The sequence below is a fragment of the Pan troglodytes genome, chromosome 15 (assembly GCF_028858775.2).
Source record: "Pan troglodytes isolate AG18354 chromosome 15, NHGRI_mPanTro3-v2.0_pri, whole genome shotgun sequence".
Lineage (NCBI taxonomy): Eukaryota > Metazoa > Chordata > Mammalia > Primates > Hominidae > Pan > Pan troglodytes.
The window spans coordinates 78,774,668-78,799,437 of record NC_072413.2 but is presented as its reverse complement, the minus strand read 5'-3'; the positions used below and the strand labels follow the sequence as shown (position 1 = coordinate 78,799,437).

Below are 24,770 nucleotides of genomic sequence, written 5' to 3'. Positions count from 1 at the left end.
TTCTTGATCTATTAAACATTTTCTGATAAGTTGATAATAATTCAGCGTCATCCCATTTTAATATCTTCCCTGCTTGGTTCAAACCCATTTGGGTTATTAGACCTACTTAACCATGGGGCTTTCTCTTAGAAAGAGCCTGCAAAAGCAGTAGTTTTTCCAGCCTCCGATTCCCATGCCCAAATATACGTGCATGTGTGTAAGTGTGTACCAGTCTTTGTACTTAAATTGTAAATGTTTCTCTGTCTTTCACATTCTCTTATCTCAATTTTCAATATAAGAGAAATTAAAGTCAGTACCCTATCTTTTTTGTCATCTGGAGTTGGTGACAAAAATTAATCACAACTCAGAAGTGGTCATGAGCTGTATCACTGGCTTTTTATGTGGATTAGAAATACTTTGTGTTTGAAAAATATTAGGATACCTTCTCAGTGGAGGTGTTAATTTAAATTATGGAATTTAATGACTGGATGTATGTTCAGGTTTAATAATGATAATATTGACATTATGTAATTGTTTCTATTAGGTGAGTTCACATTGCTCAGCTTCTGTATTATCCCAGTAATGAGGCTTCCTACTCAAATGCTCAAAGTATTGGTGAAATTTTAAAAGTGTTGGATGTACTGTTAAATTCAGGGAAGGTAAACATTGCCCCAGGCTTTCCAAATACACCTCCATATGTTGCCTAAACTAGAATTTCCACATTGCCAGAAAATCTTCAATGGATGACAAATTTTGACAAAGCTATTCTAATATATTTTCTTAGTCTGTTTTGTGTTACACTAAAGGAATACCTGAGGCTGGATAGTTTACAAAGAAAAAAGCTTTATTTAGATCGCAGTTCTGTAGGCTGTACCAGAAGCATGGCTCTAGCATCTGCTGGAATTCTGGGGAGGAGTTTTGTGCTCCATCCAAACAATGCAAAAGAGGTCAAATGGGGAGTGGGGATGTGTAAAGGGGGACCAAATTCAAGGGATGTCCTGGTGTTCTGACAACCCACTCTTGTCTGAACTAATCAGTTCCCTTGAGAACCAATCCAGCCTCAGGAGAGCAAGAACTCATTCCTGCTACAAGAAGGACACCAAGCTGTTCATGAGGGACCTGTCTACGTGACCCAAACACCTCCCAGTAGGCCCCATCTCCTAACAGCCATAGTGGGGATAAAATGTCACCATGAGATTTGGTGAGGACAAATAAACTATATCCAAGCCTTAGCATATTTTTATTTGTATGCCATTAAGTTTCATGTGATATAATTTAAGTATAATTTGACCCAGAATATCACTTGTTTTTAAACAATCCTAAGCTGTTAGCTTCTTCATCAGACTTCATAAGGATGCACACAGAAATTGTTGGAACAAAGACCAACACATTTGTTATGTTTTGATACCTCATAAAATGTAATTATTTCTGTTAGAAGTCTTTGAGGACTAAAAATATTGAGCTTTTCTTAGCTACTTATCAGGTATGAAAAAAGTTTTGGAAGTTTTTTTATATATGTGATAATGGACTTCTTCAGCTTTTAACAATTGTAGAGTTTTTCATCTTTATAGAATACTTACATTATTTAAAGACAGTTCTACACTAGAAATCATACTTATCACATTTTCAGCTGGTATTTCTTCCTCTGCCCACTGCAAAATGGGTTCCACCTCTATTTGTAAAATTGACTTTGCATGATTTGCTAGCAATCTCCTCTGTCAATTCCAAGGATGTCGTTGCATTACTTATTTTAGTGTTACCTGCTTATTTCTTTTTCCTTCTTGAAACTCTTCCTGTGACTTCTATGCCCCTTTGCCTTTCCTAATTCTTCTGTCTTAGTTATTTACATTCTTTGTATTTGAATCTTTTTGCTGTGTTCACAGTTTGTCTTCTAAATGTTGGTTTTGCCTACTATCCTATTCATGGCTTTTGTTACTTAGTATTTCTGCCTGGGAATTGATTAAAAAATTATCACCTAGAGGTGATAATTCCTAAATCTAGCTCTGTTTGCTCTCCTAACCATTGGCCCTCCAAATGGAGTTGCTCATTGGATATCTCCATATGCTATTCCTCAGAATGCATGTTGATACACAGCTGAATTCATCGTCTCCTCAAAACATGTTTTTCTTTCCTGTCTCAGTGTGTGGCATCATCCTCCATCCAGACATCCAAGCCTAAAATGCAAAGAACATAGAAATTATTTATTCTCTCCTCCATATAATTAGTTTCTACCTCATGCCTATTTATACATCCTGATATCTCCTGAATTTGCAACATTCTCTTTCTTATTCCCACTGCCCCAGCTTAAGCATGCTTTGGTCAGTATAGGACATGTAGTACTCTCTTGTCTTACCTATTCTGGCTTCTCTGTAATCTATTTTCTTTTCTACTACTAAAGGGCACTATTCTTATTTCTTATTTCTATATTAATGATTATAAAAAGGACCCAAGAATAAAGAGGTTGAGTTACTTGCCCAAGATCACACATGAGGGAAGTAGCAGACTCCAATTTTTTTTTTCCCCAAACTTGAGATCTTAACTGCTATCCTATACTGACCAAGCATTCTCCAAAATGGAGCATTTATAATGCTGTTTATATTTTATACTTTTTGTTTTAAATATTTTAACTTTTTTGGGAAATGTTTCATTACATATACTACATGTGTATGTATGTATAGATGTGTGTGTATATTTATCTTTACTAGTATATATATATGTAAACATACCAAAATATATCTCCATATCAAATATATATGTTTCATAAAGTATACATATATGTATACATACATGCCTTCATATTTTATATAATATATATTCATTCTAATGTTACATCCATGTGTATATATCAAGAAACGTATCAATATATACATATTATTGAGACATGTTATATGCACACAAATATACACATATATAAAATAAAATACATATATTTATAAAATAAACAAATACATTTACAAATAGATAAATATGTACATTTTCAGGTTGGTTACCTATCAGAAGTAGGGAAAGTAGGGCTCATGGGCCAAATCCAGACTGCCACCTGTTTTTGTAAATAAACTTTATTGGAACACAGCTACTCCCATTCATTTATGCAATGTCTAGGCTACTTTTGCAATACAGTGGTTGAATTGAGTAGTTATGACAGAAATCATATAGCTAAGATATTTATTATCTGATCCTTTATAGAAAATGTTTGCTGATGCTTGGTTTGTAGGATAAATTCTTCTAAGTTTCCTAGCAACACAAACTCTGTTGACACTCCCTCCTCCCACCCTTATAACATATGAGATGTATTAGCTACTTGAAACTTCTGTGTGTGCAATTACCTGAATGTTAAATTCAGTTTTGTACCTGTATGCTTTATGGTATGTGCTTTCCCTAAAAACACCCCAACTCCTTCTCCTTTGCTTGGTGAAATTTTGTATTCATTCTTTAAGTCTGACTTAGTTCTCAGTTCTTCCTACTTTAGTTCCTCACTGAGACAGAGCTAATCCCTTTTACTGTTTGTACTGTTTCTGTATAATCCACATGTATCTATCAGTGCTCTTATCATCCTATTGAAATGCCCATATGTCTTCCATTCTAATATGTACAATTTTGAACACTAATATTCTGAAGTTGGAATGTATTTTATGAATGATGTATAAATTTAATTTGTTAGTGTTTTCTTCTTTCATTCCCTCCTTTTTTTTTTTCTGGAAAGGAAACCACTAGAAAGACAGTAGTTTTAAAATGACAGACAGTATATGTTCCAATTGTTGACATTTTAGACTCCATAGAGTACTTTATATTTTGTCTCTATTCTTGGGATGTGTATTATTCTGTTCTCACACTGCTAATAAAGACGTACTTGAGACTGGGTAATTTATAAAGGAAAGAGGTTTAATAGACTCACAGTTCCACGTGGCTGGGGAGGCCTCACAATCATGATGGAAGGCAAAGGAAAAGCAAAGGCATGTCTTACATGGTGGCAGGGAATAGAGCTTGTATAGGGGAACTCTCCTTTATAAAACCATCAGATCTCATGGGACTTATTCACTATCATGAGAACAGCATGGAAAGAGCTGCCCCCATGATTCAATTACCTCCCACTTGGTCCCTCCCACAACATGTGGGAATTATGGGAGCTACAATTCAAGATGAGATTTGGGTGGGGCAGAGCCAAACCACATCAGGATGTAAGCTCATTGAGGATGAAGTTTTGTTATTTGTCCTTATATTAGAAGAAGGTATTATAGTCCCCTGTGTAGCATAGGTCAAGTATTTCATGTTGATTTAAATACTAAGTCAATTTATATTGTTAAATGATATATTAATTTCAGGTAATAATCTCCAGATGAGTAAGGATTAGTAAATTGGTTGGTCATACACAATCAGAGATTTAATAGCATCATTTGTTGTTTATGTTGCAAAAAAAATATTTTGTAGATGAAGTAGCTTAGTTGAAAACTTTTTTTTTTTTTTTTTTTTTTACTGTTTGGAGATAGTGTAGAGATGTGAGGAAAATTTAAAAATGTGTATGATTTTCTTGAAATAAATTGCAGTAGAAATCAGGTAACATTTTAAGTTTTAGTATCAAACTGGAATAATATTTGATGATATAGCAATGTATATGTTTTTGAAAGCTATAAAACTTGAAACAACAGGCTGGCAAAGTCTGTTGAGTAACAGTGTCAATAAATGGATTATGATAGCTAGAATATTGAAACATCAGGGCTCAGTACTATTTGAAAGTACATTCTTCTGTGAATAAAGAACAACCCTTGAGCCTTACATTTTATCTTTTAAGGGGTTGAGCGGGAAAAGCAGGACCTGGAGAAGCAAATGTCAGATTTGAGAGTGCAGCTGAACTTCAGTGCAATGGCATCTGAGTTAGAGGAAGTGAAACGGTGCATGGAGAGAAAAGACAAGGAGAAAGCACATTTGGCATCACAAGTAGAGGTGACTTTGCTCTTTTTAAGTCATATTTGAAATATTTTAATTTTATCTCATGGAATTGCTTAATGAAATTTTAATATAAAGATGTGTTATTTTATGAACTCTAGTGTGAGCATTGATAATATAAAGTTATATTAATGACTGATTTACTTATATGTAGAAATTCCTATGGGTTCATTTCTCTTTCATTCAGGACCCCAAAGCCAGGAACCTGGATGATTGTCCTTTATTATTTTACAGAGAAATCGTTTACTATTTTTAAATTTGAAAATATTTTTGTTCCAATAGCAATTGAACCCTTTCTACAGACAGAAGGGACCTTTTTTGTTTGAGAGAACAGTGAATTATTTATTTTGCGGGTGAAACTGGCAGAATGCATAGTGAAAAGGTGTTACCAATAATTCTTCTTTGGAACCATAAAGGTTTTCAGACCTCTAGTTGTTCTGCATGAGGTGGAATTGCAATGCCTCCATTAATTTAGAGTTGTGTAGCAATCATGGATGATATGGTAACCGTGAATGGAGTATAACTAGGCAGCTACCATTTCCTGCTTTTATCTAGCATAGATGAGGTAATTATCAGTATATATTAAAAATCAAAGGAAAGGACCTCATAAAAGGAAATGGTTTAATTGAAATTACAATTATGCAAATTAGATTAAACATGGATGACACATTTGGAAATAGATATGTATCAATCCTCCCTGTATCTGTTTTTGTAAGTGAAGTTGTGTTCTAATTTCAAGTATTTCCAAAATTAAAATGAAAGGTAGAAAATTAGTGTTAAAAGCACCTAATTTTATATAACCCAAAGGAAATATTTAATGTTACTCGTCTGTGTTTCTCTTTCATCTTGTCAGCACATCAATAGAAAATGTCTTTTAAATTTGGTTCAAGATTCGGATTGTAAAGATAATGAAATATTGACATACTCTTTACAAAGCCCTCTACATGTTTAATAAAGACTTACTTGAAATTGTCTCAGAGCAATGGTAATTATACAACTTTTAAAGTTTGCTTCATGGGTATTATTTTAGCCCTTGATCCTGCTGATGAAAATGCTAAAATATGATTATTTTGCTGAAGTCACGTATTTAAAAAGAAAGTATGCTGGATAGATCTAAAAGGTAGAAAAATCCCTTTGCTCTATGTTCATAACCACACGTTGGTCCTCCCTCCCTTCTTTCCTTCCTTCACATTGTTTCTTTTCACTTGCCATCATGGTATACATTGGAAAAAAAATCTCAAATATGTGAGAACTAAAAAAATTATTTGTAATAGCCTAATAATGCTCTTATTCAAGATTCCTGGCTTTCCCCTTGTCCTAACTTAGTAGTTATTTTACAGTTTCATATGGGTTAGGGGAAGAATTTGAGTCCTCTTGGGTTAGTTTGGTTTGATTGTATAGAATTTGGGTGTGAAAAACAATTGGAGGAAAGGTTTTTACAACACAGCAAATATTATTGACTGCCTGTTACATGCCAGACACTGTTCTAGGTGCTGGCAACATAGCAAAGAATACAAATGCAGCCGATTCCTTGTTTCTCACAGTGGATCTAAAATTGATGCAGGCTGGGAGCAGTGGCTTGTGCCTGTAGTCTCGGCTACTCAAGAGGATGAGGTGAGAGGATTGCTTGAGCCAGGAGTTCAAGGCTGCAGCGAGCTGTGATTGTGCCACTGCACTCCAGCCTAGGCAACATAGTAAGACTCTGTCTCTAAAAGATAAGTAAATAAAAATAAAATTGATGCAGAAAGTTCTTTGAGTTTGTCTTGCTTCTAAGAATAAATTTCTTTTTGAGAATGAAATTTTTTTTTCCAGTTGCCATTGCAAAGGACATCACAAAGACAGTGTTTATCCCTGTAAGATATTAGCGTTAATTAGTTTTATTTTTTCTGATTTTCTTATTTTGAACAATAAAATAATTAAATTTGCAGCTGTTTCTGATTTAGTGACACTTCTGATTTTCCTTTATTTTTCATTGTAAAAGAACTATTAAGTTAGAACAAGTTTATTGTCTGTATCACTAATGTTCTTATGGCACCTTTAGGAGGCCATTTGAATATCTTTGTTCCCAAGCTGTTCTCAAAGTGATGTCTCGTGCAGACTTTGTGAGATATTAGGTCATAGATTACTCGATTGTAACCTCTAACAATTGAGAATTTTCTTGAAATTTAGTCTCTGCTTTATTTTTAGAAAATATTGGGTAGTATGAAGCTGTTGCCTTATACATTCTATTAAAAAAGAGAGATTAATCTTCTTTAGTTGCTTTTCAGAGACCAAATATGAATAAAAAAGATGCACAAAATGAGATCATTGGTCAGGCCCAAGAACATATATATAGTAACAGTTCTTATGATTTATTCAATCATTAATGTGTTTCTTTTTAACCTTCACTTTCTGACACCTCTCCTACAGAACCTCATATGTGGTCTTGTCAAATAATTCCTTTTTTCTTAAACTTCCCTACTCAGCTCCATCATTTTTTCCTTTGTGCCAGTTGTTCACTGTTTCTGTGAACAACTTTGAATGTCTTTTCTTTCTTTTTGTGGAAATCCTAAACTTTTTCCACCATGTAAAAGTGGAATTGGATTATATCAGCTGTAAGTGATCCTTCTTCTTTCTGAATAATCCTTTTGTCCATATCACTAATATTCTTATGCCCCCTTTCTCACACTCTCTTGAAGTAATCTGGGTATGTTTTGTTAAAAATTTCAAAGTGGGACCAGGCACAGTGGCTCACGCCTGTAATCCCAGCACTTTGGGAGGCCAAGGCAGGCGGATCACTTGAGGTCAGGAGTTCGAAACCAGCCTGGCCAACATGGTGAAACCACATCTCTACTAAAGATACAAAAATTAGCCAGGTGTGGTGGCAGGTGCCTGTAATCCTAGCTACTTGGGAGGCTGAGGCAGGAGAATTGCTTGAACCTGGGGGTGGAGGTTGCAGTGAGCCGAGATCGCACCACTGCACTCCAGAATGGGCGACAGAGTGAGACTCCATCTCAAAAAAAAAAAAAAAAAAAAAAAGAAGCAAAGTAGGCCAAAATAAAGTAGAAAAAGAGACTCAGGAAAAAGCCAGCTGCCCTGTCACCAAGACAGAGTGAACTTTGGTGCCCTTACATTGGTGGAGACATCATGTTTCAAGGTCTTGTCCTCACATCTGGAAACTTGAGTTTTCTGTGTGTGACCCAGGAGACTGGCTCATATTAACAATGAAACTCAGAAGAGAGAAGTATGGGTCAATGCAAAAGTAATTGCAAAAACTGAGATTACTTTTGTACCAACCTAATACACAAAAGAGTACCACTTCACTGATTTACCCTGTGGGAGCCTTATACAGATATGAAAACATTATTCTCTTATGCAGGGCACCAATCTCCTAATCTTCTGGCTTTAGAATTAGTAACCAAAAAATTGCTTAATGAACACAGAATCAGAGAATAATGATGTCTTAAGGGTTGTTTGTTCATAATTATTGTAGAAATTCTCAACCTCCCACCTCCCTTTTTACAGAGTCCTTACAACCAGAGATACTGTACACTTCAGCTAGATTCTATGTCTTTATTCCTGGAGTGTGTTGAACTGACATCTCTTCTCATTCCAGCAATCTTCTATGCTTTCGCTGTGATGCTCAGTCTTACGTTTAATTTTTCTTTTGATATGTTGCTGTGCACGGATTTTGCTCTGGGCCACTTATTAGTATGCACTGATGTTATAATTCAGAGTTGTGGCATTCTGGGAGCCACTTATAATTTAGAGCTTCTATTCCTGTTGAGATTATAAATGGGTTAAGAACCAAGTTTTATCTGTGTGTCCCTATGTGTTCCCACACAGTCTTACCTATACTATGTGCTTAATTAGTATTTGTTGAATGAAATAATATGTTGTAAAAAATTTATGTTTTTTCTATTTAAACTAATATTTGCTATCTAGTCATTTCTTAAAAGCACATCCATTGCTGGAAGATTTGTCAGTATTTAAGGGGACCTTTGCTATATCTTACTAATTGCATTAGTTTTTGTTGATCCAGAATATATATTTCAAGCAGTTGTTTTACATTAGAGAAAAACAGTAAAAATGGCTCTTAAAAAAACAATGGAAGGAAGCTACATTTGAGTTTGCATAATTTACCTTTTAAATTGTACCTAAGATCTTAAATCTGTATATGCATAGAAAATACTAAGTACACTTTTCCCTTCTTCTAAACTCAAGTTGAACCTCATTAACCTTGATAGCCTATTTGTATTCATAAGAATTCTAAGCATCCTTGATCAGTTATTTCCCCTGATTTAATCTTTGCCTCCATCTTCCGTCAACTTAATCTTCTTGAAAAAAAATTTGACTTTTAAATTCAAGAAAGAACTTCAAAGAAAGAAAAAAACAAGGTGCTGAACATAATTTAGATTAAATGTTGAAAGTGATAATTGAGTGACAACTGACATGATAATTCATTAGCAGAAACTTGGGACTATAATGGGAGATTTTAATTTTTTTAAAAAAGAGGATGGTATAAAAAAGGATAATCAATAATAGCTTATTTTTATGATTAGTACAATACAAATAGAAGGAAGGTTGTTTCTTTTACCATAAACTCTTGATTCATGCATTTCTTTCATAAAGCTGACCATTTTACTGTATGCCCGCTTTAATATTACTTTTAATAATGAGATTAAATCCTTTTTGGAGACCAAAGGTCTTAGAGACCTTAATTATGCTGGTTGTAATTTCATGTTCTACTTCATTTCTAAAATCTTGATTTCTTCCTTATCTAAGTGCATATTGTAAAATATGCTATTACCTGAATAGCAAGTAATTTTTAATACCTAGATTAGATGATAAAGAAAACAAACATTGGCCACAACTTTGTAGAGAGAAGCTATTAATAAAGTTATTGTATCTAGTGGAAAGGAGGTCTGCTTCTGTTATTAACCAAATTTACTCTGATTTGTGGGCACATTACTGAATGCCCTATTCTTCTGTAGTTTTCACAAAGATGACTATTGGCAGAGCTGTTTTTTTTTTTTTTTTTTTGAGACAGAATCTCGCTCTGTCACCCAGGCTGGAGTGCAGTGGTGCGATCTCGGCTCACTGCAAACTCCACCTCCTGGGTTCAAGTGATTCTCCTGCTTCAGCATCCTGAGTAGCTGGGATTACAGGCGTGTGCCACCAGGCCTGGCTAATTTTTGTATTTTTAGTAGAGACGGGGTTTCACCATGTTGGCGAGGCTGGTCTCGAACTCCTGACCTCGTGATCCGCCCGTCTTGGCCTTCCAAAGTGCTGGGATTACAGGAGTGAGCCACCATGCCCGGCTGAGATGTTCTGCAAGTAAAATCCCTATAACTAAATAAGCCTTTATACCTATTAGAAGACTTGGTTTAATTCTCAGATCTTTCATCTGTATGAAAAAATGAATTTTGGGAGTTATGAGGAAAGGTGGTTTTTCTGTTTTCTTTAACTCTCTGAGTTGCAGAAAGCAGAAGTGGACTGAATATTTTAATTTTTTCTTGAATGTATTACTAATACATTAGCTTGTATTTATCACTAATTACTAATTAGTTTGTATTTATTACTAATTACTAATTAGTTTGTATTTATTACTAATTACTAATAGTTTGTATTTATTACTAATACATTGGTTTGTCATTTGAATGTGGTCAGTAAAACAGTTTAGAAATAAAATATCTATTTTCAAGTTTCTTTGTTTTCTGAAACCATAATAATTTCTGCCTTATGTTTTTTACATATAAATTAAATAGGGCTGGGCATGATGGCTCACACCTGTAATCCCAGCACTTTGTGAGGCTGAGGCTGGAGGATTGCCTGAGCTTAGAAGTTCAAGACCAGCCTAGGCAACATAGTGAAACCCCATATCTACAAAAAAGTATAAAAAATAGCTGGGTGTGGTAGCATGTGCCTGTAATACCAATTACTTGGGGGGTGATATGGTTTGGCTGTGTCCCCACCCAAATCTCATCTTGAATCCCCACCGTTGTGGGAGGGACCCGGTTGGAGGTAATTATTGAATCATGGGGGCAGGTCTTTCCTGTACTGTTCTTATGATAGTGAATAAGTCTCATGAGATCTGATGGTTTTATAAAGCAGTTTCCCTGCACAAGCTCTCTTCTCTTATCTGCCACCATGTAAGACATGCCTTTTACCTTCCGCGATGACTCTGAAGCCCCCCCCAGCCACGTGAACCTGTGAGTCCATTAAACTTCTTTCTTTTGTAAATTGCCCGGTCTCGGGTGTGTCTTTATCAGCAACATGAAAACAGAATAATACAGCAAATTGGTACCAGGAGTGGAGAGCTGCTATAGATACACAAAAATGTTGAAGCAACTTTGGAACTGGGTAACAGGCAGGGGTTGGAACAGTTTGGAAGACTCAAAAGAATACATGAAAATGTGGGAACGTTTGGAACTTTCTATAGACTTGTTGAATGGCTTTGCCCAAAATGCTGATAGCATTATGGACAATAAAGTCCAGGGTGAGGTGGTCCCAGATGGAAATGAGCAACTTTTTGGGAACTGGAGCAAAGGTGACTCTTGTTAAGTTTTAGCAAAGAGACAGGTGGCATATTGCTCCTCCACTTGAGATTTGTGGAATTTTGAACTTGAGAGAGATGTTTTAGGATATCTGTTCAGAAGAAATTTTTAAGCAGCAAAGCATTCAGGAGGTGACTTGGGTGCTGTTAAAGGCATTCAGTTTTATAAGGGAAGTAGAGCATAAAAGTATGGAGAATTTGCAGCCTGACAATGCAAAAGGAAAGAAAATCCCATTTTTCTGAGGAGAAATTCAAGCTGGCTGCAGAAATTTGCGTAAGTATTGAGGAGCCAAATGTTAACCCCCAAAACAATGGGGAAAGTGTCTCCAGGGCATGTCAGAGACTTTTGCAGTAGCCCCTCCCATCACAAGCCCAGTGGCCTAGGAGGAAAAAGTGGTTTCATGGGCTGGGCCCAGGGTCCCCATGTGGTGTGCAGCCTAGGGACTTGGTGCCCTGCATCCCAGCTGCTCCAGCCGTGGCTGAAAGGGGCCAATGTAGAGCTCAGGCTGTGGCTTTAGAGGGTGCAAGCCCCAGGCCTTGGCAGCTTCCATGTGGTTTTGAGTGTACGGTTGCACAGAAGTCAAGAATTGAGGTTTGGGAACCTCCACCTAGATTTCAGAGGATGTATGCAAATGCCTGGATGCCTAGGCAGAAGCTTGCTGCAGAGGCAGGGCCATCATGGAGAACCTCTGCTAGGGCAATGTGGAAGGGAAATGTGGGGTTGGAATCCCCGCACATTGTCCCTACTGGGGCACTGCCCAGTGGAACTGTGAGAAGAGGACCACTTCCTCCAGATCCCAGCATGGTAGATCCATGAACAGCTTGCACTGTGTACCTGGAAAAGCCTCAGACACTCAATGCCAGTCCGTGAAAGCAGCCATGAGGGGAGCTCTACCCTACAAAGCCACAGGGGTGGAAGCTGCACAGGGCGGTGGGAGCCCACCTCTTGCATCAGCATGACCTGGTTGTGAGACATGGAATCAAAGGAGATCATTTTGGAGTTTTTTTTTTCCCCAAGCCAAACTGTATCCAGCTTTATTAAAGATACTTTCCATAAACAATCATGGTATTTCAGGCAGGACATGGGCAGACAATTGTTAACAGTATACAACAACTTTCAAACTCTCTTCTTCAATGGACTGCCAAAAATCAGAAAGCCACTATAAAACCCAATGAAGTCTTCATCTGATGCTCTGAACAGGGAAAGTTTAGAGTGAGGGTTGACATTTCACATTTAGCATGTTGTTTAACAACTTTTCACAAGCTGACCCTGACTTTCAGGAAGTGAAATGAAAGTGGCAGAATTTATCTGAAGATCCGCAATCTCGAAATGGAACCACTGCTCTTTTGACAGGTGCCATCTCAGTGGCATCACTGGAAAGTCCAGATTGCCTGACACACTGGTAACCAATGACTAGGGGTCAGGTCCCAGTAGTGGTCTGGGTTTAAGGGAGTTAAGTCTTTGCTGAAAGATGGAAAGGGAGAAGAGGACATAGAAATGAATTTGTTTTTCCATAGCACAAGGCTTTTGTGCCAAGGTGGCCATGTTTGTCAAAGTCAGGGAATCCCTCCTCCTGGGAGCCAAGAGGAAGTCTCTCAAAACCAGAAGGGAAAGGTATTTTCCCCACATCAGTCCAGCTTTGGAGACATTCTGTTAGTGACGTATGCCCCTTCCCCCAAAAACAACAATGAAATATTCTGTGTGCTAACAACATAGCTTAAAAAAAAGTAAAATTATGCAGTTTTATAAAACTTGATAAAAAATAGTATTTCAAACTCTGCAGTCACCAGAAGTTTACACAGTTATCAAAAATGCACACACTTCACTTGGCATCTCCAGCACCTTCAGTTTTATGTGCCTGGTCTGTCTTGGCATCTCCATTTTCTACAGGGCTATTCCCCTCCTTGCCAGCATCAGCTTTTCCCTTTTTCCCTTTGGGTACTTTCTCTCCCTTCTTTGCAGGGGCCTTTTTAGGCTTGGGTTCTGGCTTTGGAGGAGCAGGTTTAGCTGACAACCTCATGGATCTTCTGTGTGATTCGTCCTTCACCTTGGCTTTATCTCCTTTAGCATCCCCTTCAGCCTTTCTCTTGGGCATGGTGGCGGCAGGATGTAGGCGCTGGACGCAGGATGCAGTGGTGCACGGGCTTTGGTTGGTCAGGGGTTCGTTCTCGCCTCTTCTTCACACTGCTCCCATTTTGAAGTGTTAAGATTTGACTTCCCTGTTGGATTTTGGACTTGCATGGGGCCAGTAGCCCCTTTGTTTTGGCCAATTTCTTTCATTTGGAATGGCTGTATTTACTCAATGCCTGTACCCCCGTTGTATCTAGGAAGTAACTAACTTGCTTTTGCTTTTACGGGCTTATGGGCGGAAGAGACTTGCCTTGTCTCAGATGAGACTTTGGAGTATGGACTTTTGAGTGGACTGTTGGGAAGGCATGATTGGTTTTGAAATGTGAGGACATGAGATTTGGAGGGGCCAGGGGTGGAATGATATGGTTTGGCTCTGTCCCCACCCAGATCTCATCTTGGATCCCCATGTGTTGTGGGAGGGACCTGGTGGAAGGTATTTGAATCACGGGGGCAGGTCTTTCCTGTGCTTGTCTCATGATCATGAATAAGTCTCATGAGATCTGATGGTTTTGTAAGGCAGAGTTTCCCTGCACAAGCTCCTTTCTCGTCTGCCACCGTGTCAGACGTGCCTGTCACCTTCCGCCATGATTGTGAGACTTTCCCAGCCATGTGGAACTGTAAGTCCTTTAAACCTCTTTCTTTTGTAAATTGCCCAGTCTCGGGTATGTCTTTATCTGCAGTGTGAGAATGGAGTATTACAGGCGGCTGAGACAGGAGAATCACTGGAGTCTGGGAGGCCGAGGCTGCAGTGAGCCATGTTCACACCACTTCACTCCAGTCTGGGTGGAAGAGCAAGACTTCATCTCTTAAAAAAAAGAAATTAAATGGGGCCTTGTGATTCTTAGCTTTGTGTGCATGTTTGTGTGTATGTGTGTATGTGTGTGACATATAACTTCAGTTCCTCAGAAAATATGAAGTATTGATAACTTTTTATTATCTATGGATCTATTGAAAATTTAAAGCCATTTGGAAGATAAAATACAGCTTTGGGAATAATTATTTGAGGACTTGCTATGGAAAAATGGGTGGCACTAAACAAATGAGGTAATGTTCCTTGAGTAAGTAATTAAGAGTTATTCAATGCTTGTCTACCTCAAATACCATTGAAAGAGGGTTAGTATTCTTTATAATGAGCCAATTTTAACTGTTCATACATTATTCCTGTAGTCTTTATAGTTTCCTTATCTTTAGAGTGATTTCAACTTGATAGCATATCATTTTAAGTAGCAAATTAAATTGTTTTTTAGATATTTGCTTTCAGGTAGTTCTCTCTAAGGGCATAAGGAAATGAGATTGCACTCAGCCTTAAACAGTAACAAAATTCAACAGGTCTATTATGCTCTTCAAAATGTTCAAATAGTACAAATTATCTTTGTAAAAAGTAAAGCTGACTTATTCATATGCACTGAGAAAACATTCTTTTAGTTCCTAATACATAACATATGACTAATATAAACAATGGTCAACATTAGGAAGATTTTTTTCAGGCATTAAATGTGTTTAATTTGTAGTACTTTACTTGGGTGAAGAATGTGTTTGTATCATAGAATATCTTATTTTGTGGGAACCTATAATGATAAAATGTTGGATTGTATTTTGCTCTTCCTTAGAGAAGATTAATAAATTTGGCAAACTTGTGGCAATTCTCATTAAAGGAAGAGAAACAGTTTCTGCTTTTGTGAGTGAGGGACTAGTGTTTTGTAGAGTAAACCTTATACTGGTACAATTTAGAAAAGCTGGCTAGGACATATTTTTAAAAATATATTTGAAGGTTTCAGAGAGCTATCTCTAGGCAGCAAGGAAAGGAGGGTTCAAGTATTTTGTTGGGGAGGCAAGTTCAGAATGGCAATTCTGACATTTGCCACTACTTTTCTCCTGAAATGTTTTCTGATTCATAAGCAGAGCTTAAGGGCCCACTAAAGAGGAAAAGCTCTGGTAAAGATTTCACGATTGGGATGCTCAGAGGACTAAGCCCCTAGGAGTCTAAATGAACTCAAAATACACTTTCTCTACTCACAAAGACTGTAGCATTGTAACATAGCTTTGGGTCTGCCCCGTCCTAACTTCCCATCAAGACAAAAGTAAATGTTTTAGGGAGGAAGATATGATCATTCAGAGGTTTGTATGATTTCTATAATTTGTCATATACAGTGTCTAGCATTCAATCAAACTAACTGGCATATCAGGAAACAAATCCATTCTACCAAAAGGCTCGAGAAAAAACAAGAAATGTCAATAGGCATATAGACTCTTCAGATATTGGAGTTATCAAAAACAACTTCAAAATAATGATTGTTAATATATTGTGAAATTAGATCATATATTTAATTCTTACAGAGGTCAGGAAGTTATAAAAAGAATCAACTACAAATCCTACATCCAAAATATAATTGAAATTAAGAGCTGGATAGTTATGTAGTAGAGTTGAAGAGAATAGTAGACGCATTTTAAAAATTATTACTCAAGTATTTTATGAGGTCTCCATCTTTGTGTATGATTAGATTATATAATTTCATATGTAGTTTGGTTTCAGGTTTTATGTTCTGTTTTTCCTATCTTCTACTTGGCAGTGAAAAAAATTATTCAGTATTTTACTGAATACATTTTTATTAAAGGCCTGTTAAGAATTGAGTCTGGTGCTAGGTTCTAGGAGTACACAAATCCACACAATCCTTGCTCTCAATAAAGTGACAGTCATTGAACTCACACTCAGCACTGAAGTGTTGGTTTTCCTAGAACAACCAGGCCCTTTCGGCATGGATGGACAGTATTATAGACTGAATATTGTGTTCCGCCAAAATTCAAAATTTCAAATCTAATCCCCAAAGTAATGACATTTAGAGGTAGGGACTTGGGGAGGTAATAAGGTCATGAGGCTGTCTTCATGAATGAGATTAGTGCCCTTATAAGAAGAGGCCAGAGAAGCTGGGTGCGGTGGCTCACGCCTGTAATCCCAGCACTTTGGGAGGCCGAGGTGGGCGGATCACAATGTCAGGAGATCGAAACCATCCTGGCTAACACAGTGAAACTCCGTCTCTACTAAAATTACAAAAAATTAGCCGGGCGTGGTGGCAAGCACCTGTAGTCCCAGCTACTCGGGAGGCTGAGGCAGGAGAATGGCATGAACCGGGGAGACGGAGCTTGCAGTGAGCCGAGATTGCGCCACTGCACTCCAGCCTGGGTGACAGACTGAGACTCCATCTCAAAAAAAAAAAAAAAAAAAAAAAAAAAGGAAGATGCCAGAGAGCTGGCTTGCTGCTTTTCCTCCATATGGGGATATAAAGAAAGTTGTCGGTCTGCAGCTCAAAGAAGGTCTGCACCAGAATCTGACCATGCAAGATAGTATTCAGATCTTCGATTTCCAGCTTCCAGGACTGTGAGAAATACATTTTTGTTGTTTATAAGCCACCCAGTCTGTGGTGCTTTGTTAAAGCATCTTGAACTACAGGCATAATCATAGTGAGACTTGAAATTAGGATTAGGACAGTGGGAACTCTAAATCTTAAGAAATAGGCCTGGGGCTCTTCCATTCCTATTGCAAAAGGATGGCTCCTGTCCTTCAAGGACAGAATAATATATTTAAAAGCAAAGACTCCGAAGACAAAGTAGCTGAAATATCTTTAAATAGAAATTGATATTTTCTGGTTGAAAATCTGAAAGAGTGGTTTTGTAGTTTCACATGTTTATTATCATATAACATTCTTCAGGTATATTTGTTCCTTCTAGGTTGCAAGTAATGGAGACACTCAGATGGGTGTTTAATTTAAGGGAAGCAAGAAACTATCTTGGAAGATTCTCTGCTGGGCTTCAGGGAGCAAGCAAATTTGATACATTTTACTACACATGACCTGGGTCATCATTAAGACTGTTAATTGCAAAGACTGTAAACTTGAGCTACCTCTAGATGGCTGTCTTTGGTTCAGTTATTAATCCACCGGTCTAGCCATCTGTGGCCAGGGATTGGAGTCACAGGGCTGTGTTGAAATATGATTGCGTAGCAATTGCTTTTTGCCTGAAGAACTTCTTTTGGTATTCCTTGTAAGGCTAATCTACTAGCAACAGATTCTCTGAGTTTTTGTTTATCTGGGCATGTCTTTATTTCAGCTTATTTTTAAAGGATAGTTTTGCTGGATATAAGAATTTAGTAGACTGGGCACGGTGGCTTGTGCCTGTAATCCTAGCACTTTGGGAGATGGAGGTGGGAGGATCGCTTGAGTCCAGGAGTTCAAGACCAACCTGGGCAACATAGTAAGACCCTGTCTCTATGTAAAAGCAAAATTTAGCCAGGCATAGTGGTACATGCCTGTAGTCCCAGCTACTCAGGAGGCTGAGGTGAGAGGATCACTTGAGCCCAGGAGGTTGAGGCCGCAGTGGGCTGTGATCACACCACTGCACTTAGCCTGTTCTTACCTTTACATGTCTGAGTCATTTCTAGTCATTTCTCTGAGTCGGTGTTTACCTTTATTCTTTTATCTCTCTCTTCATCAGATTGCATCATATCTATCGATTATCTTCAAGTTTGTGGATTCTTTCTTCTGCCAACTCAAATTTCACTTTTGGGGCTTTCAAGTGAGTTTTTCTTTCTTTTTTTTTTTTCTTCTCTGTCACCAGGCTGGAGTGTAGTGGCACGATCTCCACTCACTGCAACCTCCGCCTCCCAGGTTCAAGTGATTCCCCTGTCTCAGCCTCCCGAGTAGCCAGGACTACAGGCGCGTGCCACCACACCTGGCTAATTTTTTGTATTTTAGTAGAGATGGGGTTTCATCATGTTGGCCAGGATGGCCTTGATCTCCTGACCTCGTGATCCATCTGCCTCGGCCTCCCAAAGTGCTGGGATTACAGGCATGAGCCACTGCGCCCGGCCTCAGGTAAGCTTTTTATTATAGTTATTATACATTTCAATTCCAGAATTTTTGTTTTTCAAAAATAATTTCCGTCTCTTTACTGATATTGCTATTAGATGAGACATTATCTTACATTTTAAAAAAAATGTTTTTCTTTAGTTTTTTGAACATATTTTTACTAGCTGATTTGAAATCGTTGTCTCCTACGTTTGACATGTAGGCCCATTCAAAGGCTGTTTTCTATTGTATCCTCTTTTTCATTTGTGTAAGTCACACTTTCCTATTTCCTTGCATGTCTTGTAACTTTTTTTGAGATTGGACATTTTAGATAATTTTTGTATTAACTTTGAATACTGATTCGTTCTCTACCTTTTGGGTTTTTCTGTCTTGGGTTTTTTTTAGTAGTTTAGTGAATTGGCTGGAATAGTTCAGTGAAACCTATTTTCCCTGCAGCGTGTAGCCACTGATGTCACTTCTCCATCATGTGTGTAGTCTCTATTGCTGTCTGGGATAACTATAGCTTTAACTGGGTTCTCTTTGATTGTCTAGTTCCCTGATCTCATTAAGCTTTGGTTGGTCTAATTCTGTTGATATCTCACTCAATTTTTAGCCTCTGCTAATTCACTGATTGCTACCTAGTTGTTCCTTTTTTTTTTTTAAAAAAAACAATAATGTAGCACATACATTGTGCCATAGTCTAACTTAATTAAAGTGGACCTCTTAGCAGGATTAGGGTTTTGCCAATCTTTGGGGCATTCTCAGACTCCCAAGAGGGCTCTTAGCCGTCTCTTTGTTTGATTTTTTTGCTAGCTGATCCACTGTTTTACTTGTTGCTACCAGTCTTACAAAATTACGATTCTCTTAGCTGATCACTCTCCAGATCTCCATTGTTTTTGACAGTGTCCTTAGCCGTCAATTTCCTCATGCCTTGTTCCAGATAAAGTCAGTCTCCTTAGGTAGAGCTTTTGAACTCTCTATTCATAAGGCCTCTCCCTCTCAGCACGATCTTGCACAACTGTAGTGGAGCTTGTGGTAGGGACTATAGTCTGCTTCCTGCCAGAATGATACCCCTACTTAGCAAGTAGGGTGCTGGTTGGGCATGGTAGCCCCTGATCATCTCAGCTTGCCTCTTCTGTTGTAGAACATTCACTGTTTGAGTGAATTGGAGTATGGGTAATTGGGTCTCCCATTCTTGGCCTGCCACACCTTCTGCTCTACAAGTTGGGGCTGATTGGGGGAAGGAAGCCCCAGTCTTTTAGCTCTGTCTTCCTGGAATAGAGCCTCTGCAATACCAAGCTAGGGGCCTGCCGCTCTCTGTGGGTGAATCTGTAGCCCTATACTGAGAGCAAAGGTGAGAAAAAACTGTGTCTTTTTGACTATGCCTGTCTAGAGTGGAGATTCAGACAACTGAGTTGGGAGGGGACAGGATGGGAACAGCTTGTGACTCAGATGCCATAGATACTGATTATTCTTATCAAGATTTTTAATAGATTGTCTTAAATAAGTATTTCTTTAAAAAATGTATACAAATTTAAGGGGTATAAGTGTAGTTTTCTTACATGGATATATTGTATAATGGTGAAGTCTGGGTTTTTTTTTTGTGTTACCGTCATGGGAATAATACACATTGTACCCATTAAGAAACTTCTCATCTCAAACTTCCCTCCCACCCTCTGGGTCTCCAGTGTCTATTATTCCACATGGGTCTCCAGTATCTATTATTCCACACTCTATGTCCATGTGTACTCATTATGTACCTTCCACGTATAAATGAGAACACGCAGTATTTGACTTTCTGTTTTTGAGTTGTTTCACTTAATCATAATGGATGCCAGTCCCATCCATGTTTATGCAAAAGACATGATTTCCCTCTTTTTATGGCTGAATAGTATTCCATTTTGTGTGTGTGTGTGTGTGTGTGTGTGTGTGTGTATATACACACCACATTTTCAAAAATCCATTCATCCATTGATGGACATGTACACTGATTCCTTATCTTTGCCATTGTGAATAGTGCTGCAATAAACATACAAATGCAGGTGTCTTTTTAATATAATGATTTCTTTTCTTTCATGTTGATTTTCAGTAGTGTGATTGCTGGCTTGAACAGTAGTTCTATTTTTTAGTTATTTTTGAAATCTCCATTCTACAATCCATAAGGTTGTACTAATTTACATTTCCATCAACAGTGTACCAGCATTGCCTTTTCCTCCACAACCTCATCAACATCTGTTATTTTTTGATGTTTTAATAATAACCATTCTGACTGGTGTAAGGTGATATCTCATTGTGGTTTTAATTTGCATTTCTCTGATGATTAGTGACGTTGGGCATTTTTTCATATGCTTGTTGGCCATGTATGTCTTCTTTTGAAAAATGATTGTTCTTGTTCTTTGTCCACTTTTTAATGAACTTATTATTATTGTTATTTTGTTGAGATGTTAGAGTTCCTTGTAAATTCTGTTTATCAGTCAGATGTATAGTTTACAAATATTTTCTCCTATTCAGCAGGTTGTCTGTTCACTCTGTTGATTTTTTTCTTTTGCTGTGCAGAAGCTTTTTTTGTTTGTTTGTTTCTTTTTGGCTTTTTGAGACGGAGTCTCACTCTGTTGCCAAGGCTGGAGTGCAGTGGCACAATCTCGGCTCACTACAATCTCTGCCTCCCAGGTTCAAGCAATTCTCCTGCCTCAGCCTCCTGAGTAGCAGGGATTACAGGTGTGCGCCACCACTTCTGGCTAATTTTTGTATTTTTAGTAGAGACAGGGTTTCACCATTTTGGTCAGGTTGGTCTCGAACTCCTGATCTCGTGATTTGCTTGCCTCAGCCTCCCAAAGTGCTGGGATTACAGGCATGTGCCACTGCGCCTGGCCCAGAAGCTTTTGAATTTAATTAAGTCCCATTTGTCTGTTTTGTTTTTGTTGCTTGTACTTTTGAGATCTTAATTATAATTTCTTTGCTTAGACCAATGCCCAGAAGAATTTTTCATAGGTTTTCTTCTAGTATTTTTATAGCTTCAGGTCTCACATTTAAGTCTTTAACTTACATTGAGTTGATTTTTGTATATGGTGAGAGGTAATGGAATAAATACATTTTTATTTGCCCTGGCCCTTAAGACAGTTTCCAGATACAATAAATTATTTTTTCTTTTTTTTACCAATAATTTTTTTTTTTTTTTTTTTTTTACCAAATAATGGTGGGTTGTGCTAGGAAGAGGATCTGGTGAGCTCTTTAAACTATCTTTCTGAAAGTCCTTCTCTTTGAGAGAAATAGTGTAACAGAAGAAAATATTTACTCTAATAAGGGGATAAAATGATAGAAAATACAGAAAAGTTCATAAGAGATATATGGGGCATAGTAAATAGGTCTGAAATTCTAATATAGATATAGATAATTGGAGTCCTAAAGACAGAGAGAGAGACTAGGGCAGAAGCAATATTTGAAGAGAAAATATATCAATTCACATATTTTAGAAGCTCTAAGAACCCCAGGTAAAATGAACGCAGTGAAAATCACATCTGGACATGTTTTTTGTGAAATTAGTAAAACCAACTTCAATGTGCAGAATCTCAAATGCAGCAAGGGGCAAGGGAGACGTGTTACCTTAAAAGATCAAATTAGAAACAAGAAGAATAGAAACATATTTCAAAGTGCTTCAAGAAAATAATTGCCAACCTAGGTTCATATCCAGTGAAGTTCTCTTTAAAAAGTAAGAAAGTAATTTCTGCGCAACAAAAACTGATTAATTGAATTTCAGCAGTACAGCACTAAGGAAAGTATATAAAAATTTTTTCTCAAGGAGAAACAAAGAACAAAGATGTAGCAGTTAATGAAGTTCAATATATAGGATAAAAGTTTGGGAAAAGTCTAGATGAATATAGACCTAGAAAACAGTAATGCTCTTATTTAGATTATTTATAAAACTAGAATTGCATCAATAATACTGCTTAATTTTGGAAAGTGTGTATTGTGTTAATATGGTTTAAAGTTCTCAATTCTAAAGTGAAGAAAGTTTTAAAATTACAAATTTATATGTTAACAAATCAAGGATGTATATAGTAATTTTGAGTGTATCACTAAAATAAGAATAATGAATATATACTTTCCAAGCTCATACACAGGAGAAAATAAAACAATTTAAAAAAGTAATTGTTTCTACATGAAAACAAAGAAAATCTTCACAACATTTGGATGAACAGTGATTTCTTAGGACACCAAAAACATGAATCAAAATTGAAAAAAAATTATAAACTAGACTTTAACAAATTTCAAATATACAAAAATCAACTCAAGATGGATTAAGGACTTAAATGTAAAATGTAAAACTGTAAAAAACCTGGAAGAAAACCTAGGAAATGCAATCATGTACATAAGCCCTGGCAAAGACTTCATGACAAAGACTCCAAAAGCAATTGCAACAAAAGCAAAAATTGGCAAGTGACATCTAACTAAAGAACTTCTACACAGCAAAAGAAACTATCAACAGAGTAAACAGACAACCTACAGAATGGGAGAAAATATTCACAAATTATGCATCTGACAAAGGTCTAATATCCAGATTGTGTAAGAAACTTAAATAAATTAATGAGCAAAAACAAAGAACCCCATTAAAAAATACGCAAAGGACATGAAAAGACACTTCTCAAAAGAAGACATGCACATGGCCAACAAGCATATGAAAAGATGCTCAACATTACTAATCATTAGAGAAATGCAAATCAAACACACAAGGAGATACCACCTCACAGCAGTCAGAATGGCCGTTAATGAAAAGCTAAACAAACAAACAAAAACAGGCCGGGCACGGTGGCTCACGCTTGTAATCCCAGCACTTTGGGAGGCTGAGGTTGGCGGATCACTAGGTTAGGAGTTCCAGACCAGCCTGACCAACATGGTGAAACCCCGTCTCTACTAAAAATACAAAAATTAGCCGGGTGTGGTGGCACGTGCCTGTAATCCCAGCTACTCAGGAAGCTGAGGCAGGAGAATCGCTTGAACCCAGGAGATGGAGGTTGCAGTGAGCCGAGATCGTGCCATTGCACTCCAGCCTGAGCGACAGAGCGAGATTCTGTCTCAAAAACAAACAAACAATAACAACAACCAGAGGCAAGGTTATGGAGAAAGGGAACGCTTGTCCATTGCTGATTGCAGTGTAGATTAGTTTACCCACTGTGGAAAGCAGTTTCTAGATTTCTCAAAGAGCTTAGAACAGAGCTACCATTATACCCAGAAATCCATTACTGGGTATATACCCAAAGGAATGTGAGGCTTTCTACCATAAAGACACATACGTGTCTATGTTCATTGCAACACTATTCACAATAGCAAAGAAATGCAATCAACCTACATCCCCATCAACAGTGGACTGGATAAATAAAGTGTGGTACATATACACCATGGAATACTACACAGCCGTAAAACTAATGAAATTATGTCCTTTGCAGCAACATAGTTGGAGCGACTGGAGGCCATTATCCTGAGCCAATTAACTCAGGAACAGAAAACCAAATACTGCATGTTCTGTCTTATAAGTGGGAGCTTAAACAGTGAGTACACATGGGCTCAAAGAAAGGAACAATAGACACTGTGGCCTACTGGAGGGTGGAGGGTGATAGTAGAGTGAGGACTGAAAAACTAAAACTATATATTGGGTACTATGTAAATCCCCATGACATGCAATTTACCCATGTAACAAACCTGCACATGTGCCCCCGAACCTAAAATAAAAATTGGAAAAAATTTAAAAACATAAATCTTGTGGAAAATCAAAAAGATAAAGTTTTTGCTTTATGCAAGGTACCAAAGGACTGTTATCATCTATCTATCTATTTATCTATCTAGATAATACATATGTGCACACACACACACACACACACACACACACACACACACATGCAGAAGAGAGATAATAACCAAAGGACTGTTACCTGTCTATCTGGATACTACATACATACAAACACACCCACACTCTCAAACACACACACACACATACACACACATACACATATATGTCTGTACACACACACACACACACACACACACACACACACACACACACAAACTAGGGTTTCTGCCCTGGTCTCTCTTCTGCCTATATATATATGCCATTTTCTGAATGATTTTAAAATAACTTTTTAAAATAAAGCAACAGGTACCAATAAAGCACTTGTGAAAATTCAACATCCATTAGTTAGAGAAACTCTTAATAAAAAGAATGAGATGGAGACTTAATCTCAAAACAAACAGACAAAAATCAAAAACCAAGAGATGCTGGTGAGGCTGTGGAGTCATTTTTACACTATTGGTGGGAATGTAAATTAGTTCAACCATTCTGAAAGAC

General features: G+C 37.5%; 2 protein-coding genes across 28 annotated transcripts in view; one reads left to right on the top strand and one right to left on the bottom strand.

Annotated features, from left to right (window-relative positions):
• The window catches only part of CEP128 (centrosomal protein 128), a 484,430-nt gene that overhangs the window by 123,233 nt on the left and 336,427 nt on the right, over positions 1-24,770 (top strand). For all 27 annotated transcript variants that reach the window (XR_010151258.1, XR_010151259.1, XR_010151253.1 and 24 more), the window contains one exon: positions 4,769-4,920. Coding sequence is in view for 18 of the 27 variants with exons in the window: in XM_063793855.1 (XP_063649925.1) it covers positions 4,769-4,920 (152 nt within the window). In the remaining 9 variants the exon portion in view is untranslated. The remainder of the gene's footprint in view (positions 1-4,768; positions 4,921-24,770) is intronic.
• On the bottom strand, positions 13,261-16,786 carry LOC129136909 (non-histone chromosomal protein HMG-17-like). The gene has a single exon (XM_063793859.1). It carries the CDS (start codon positions 13,552-13,554, stop codon positions 13,282-13,284), a length of 273 nt encoding a protein of 90 aa, XP_063649929.1. The 5' UTR covers positions 13,555-16,786; the 3' UTR covers positions 13,261-13,281.

Coding starts and splice junctions, on each gene's coding strand:
- LOC129136909 (XM_063793859.1), bottom strand. CDS start 13,554: ATGCCCAAGAGAAAGGCTGAAGGGGATGCTAAAGGAGATAAAGCCAAG.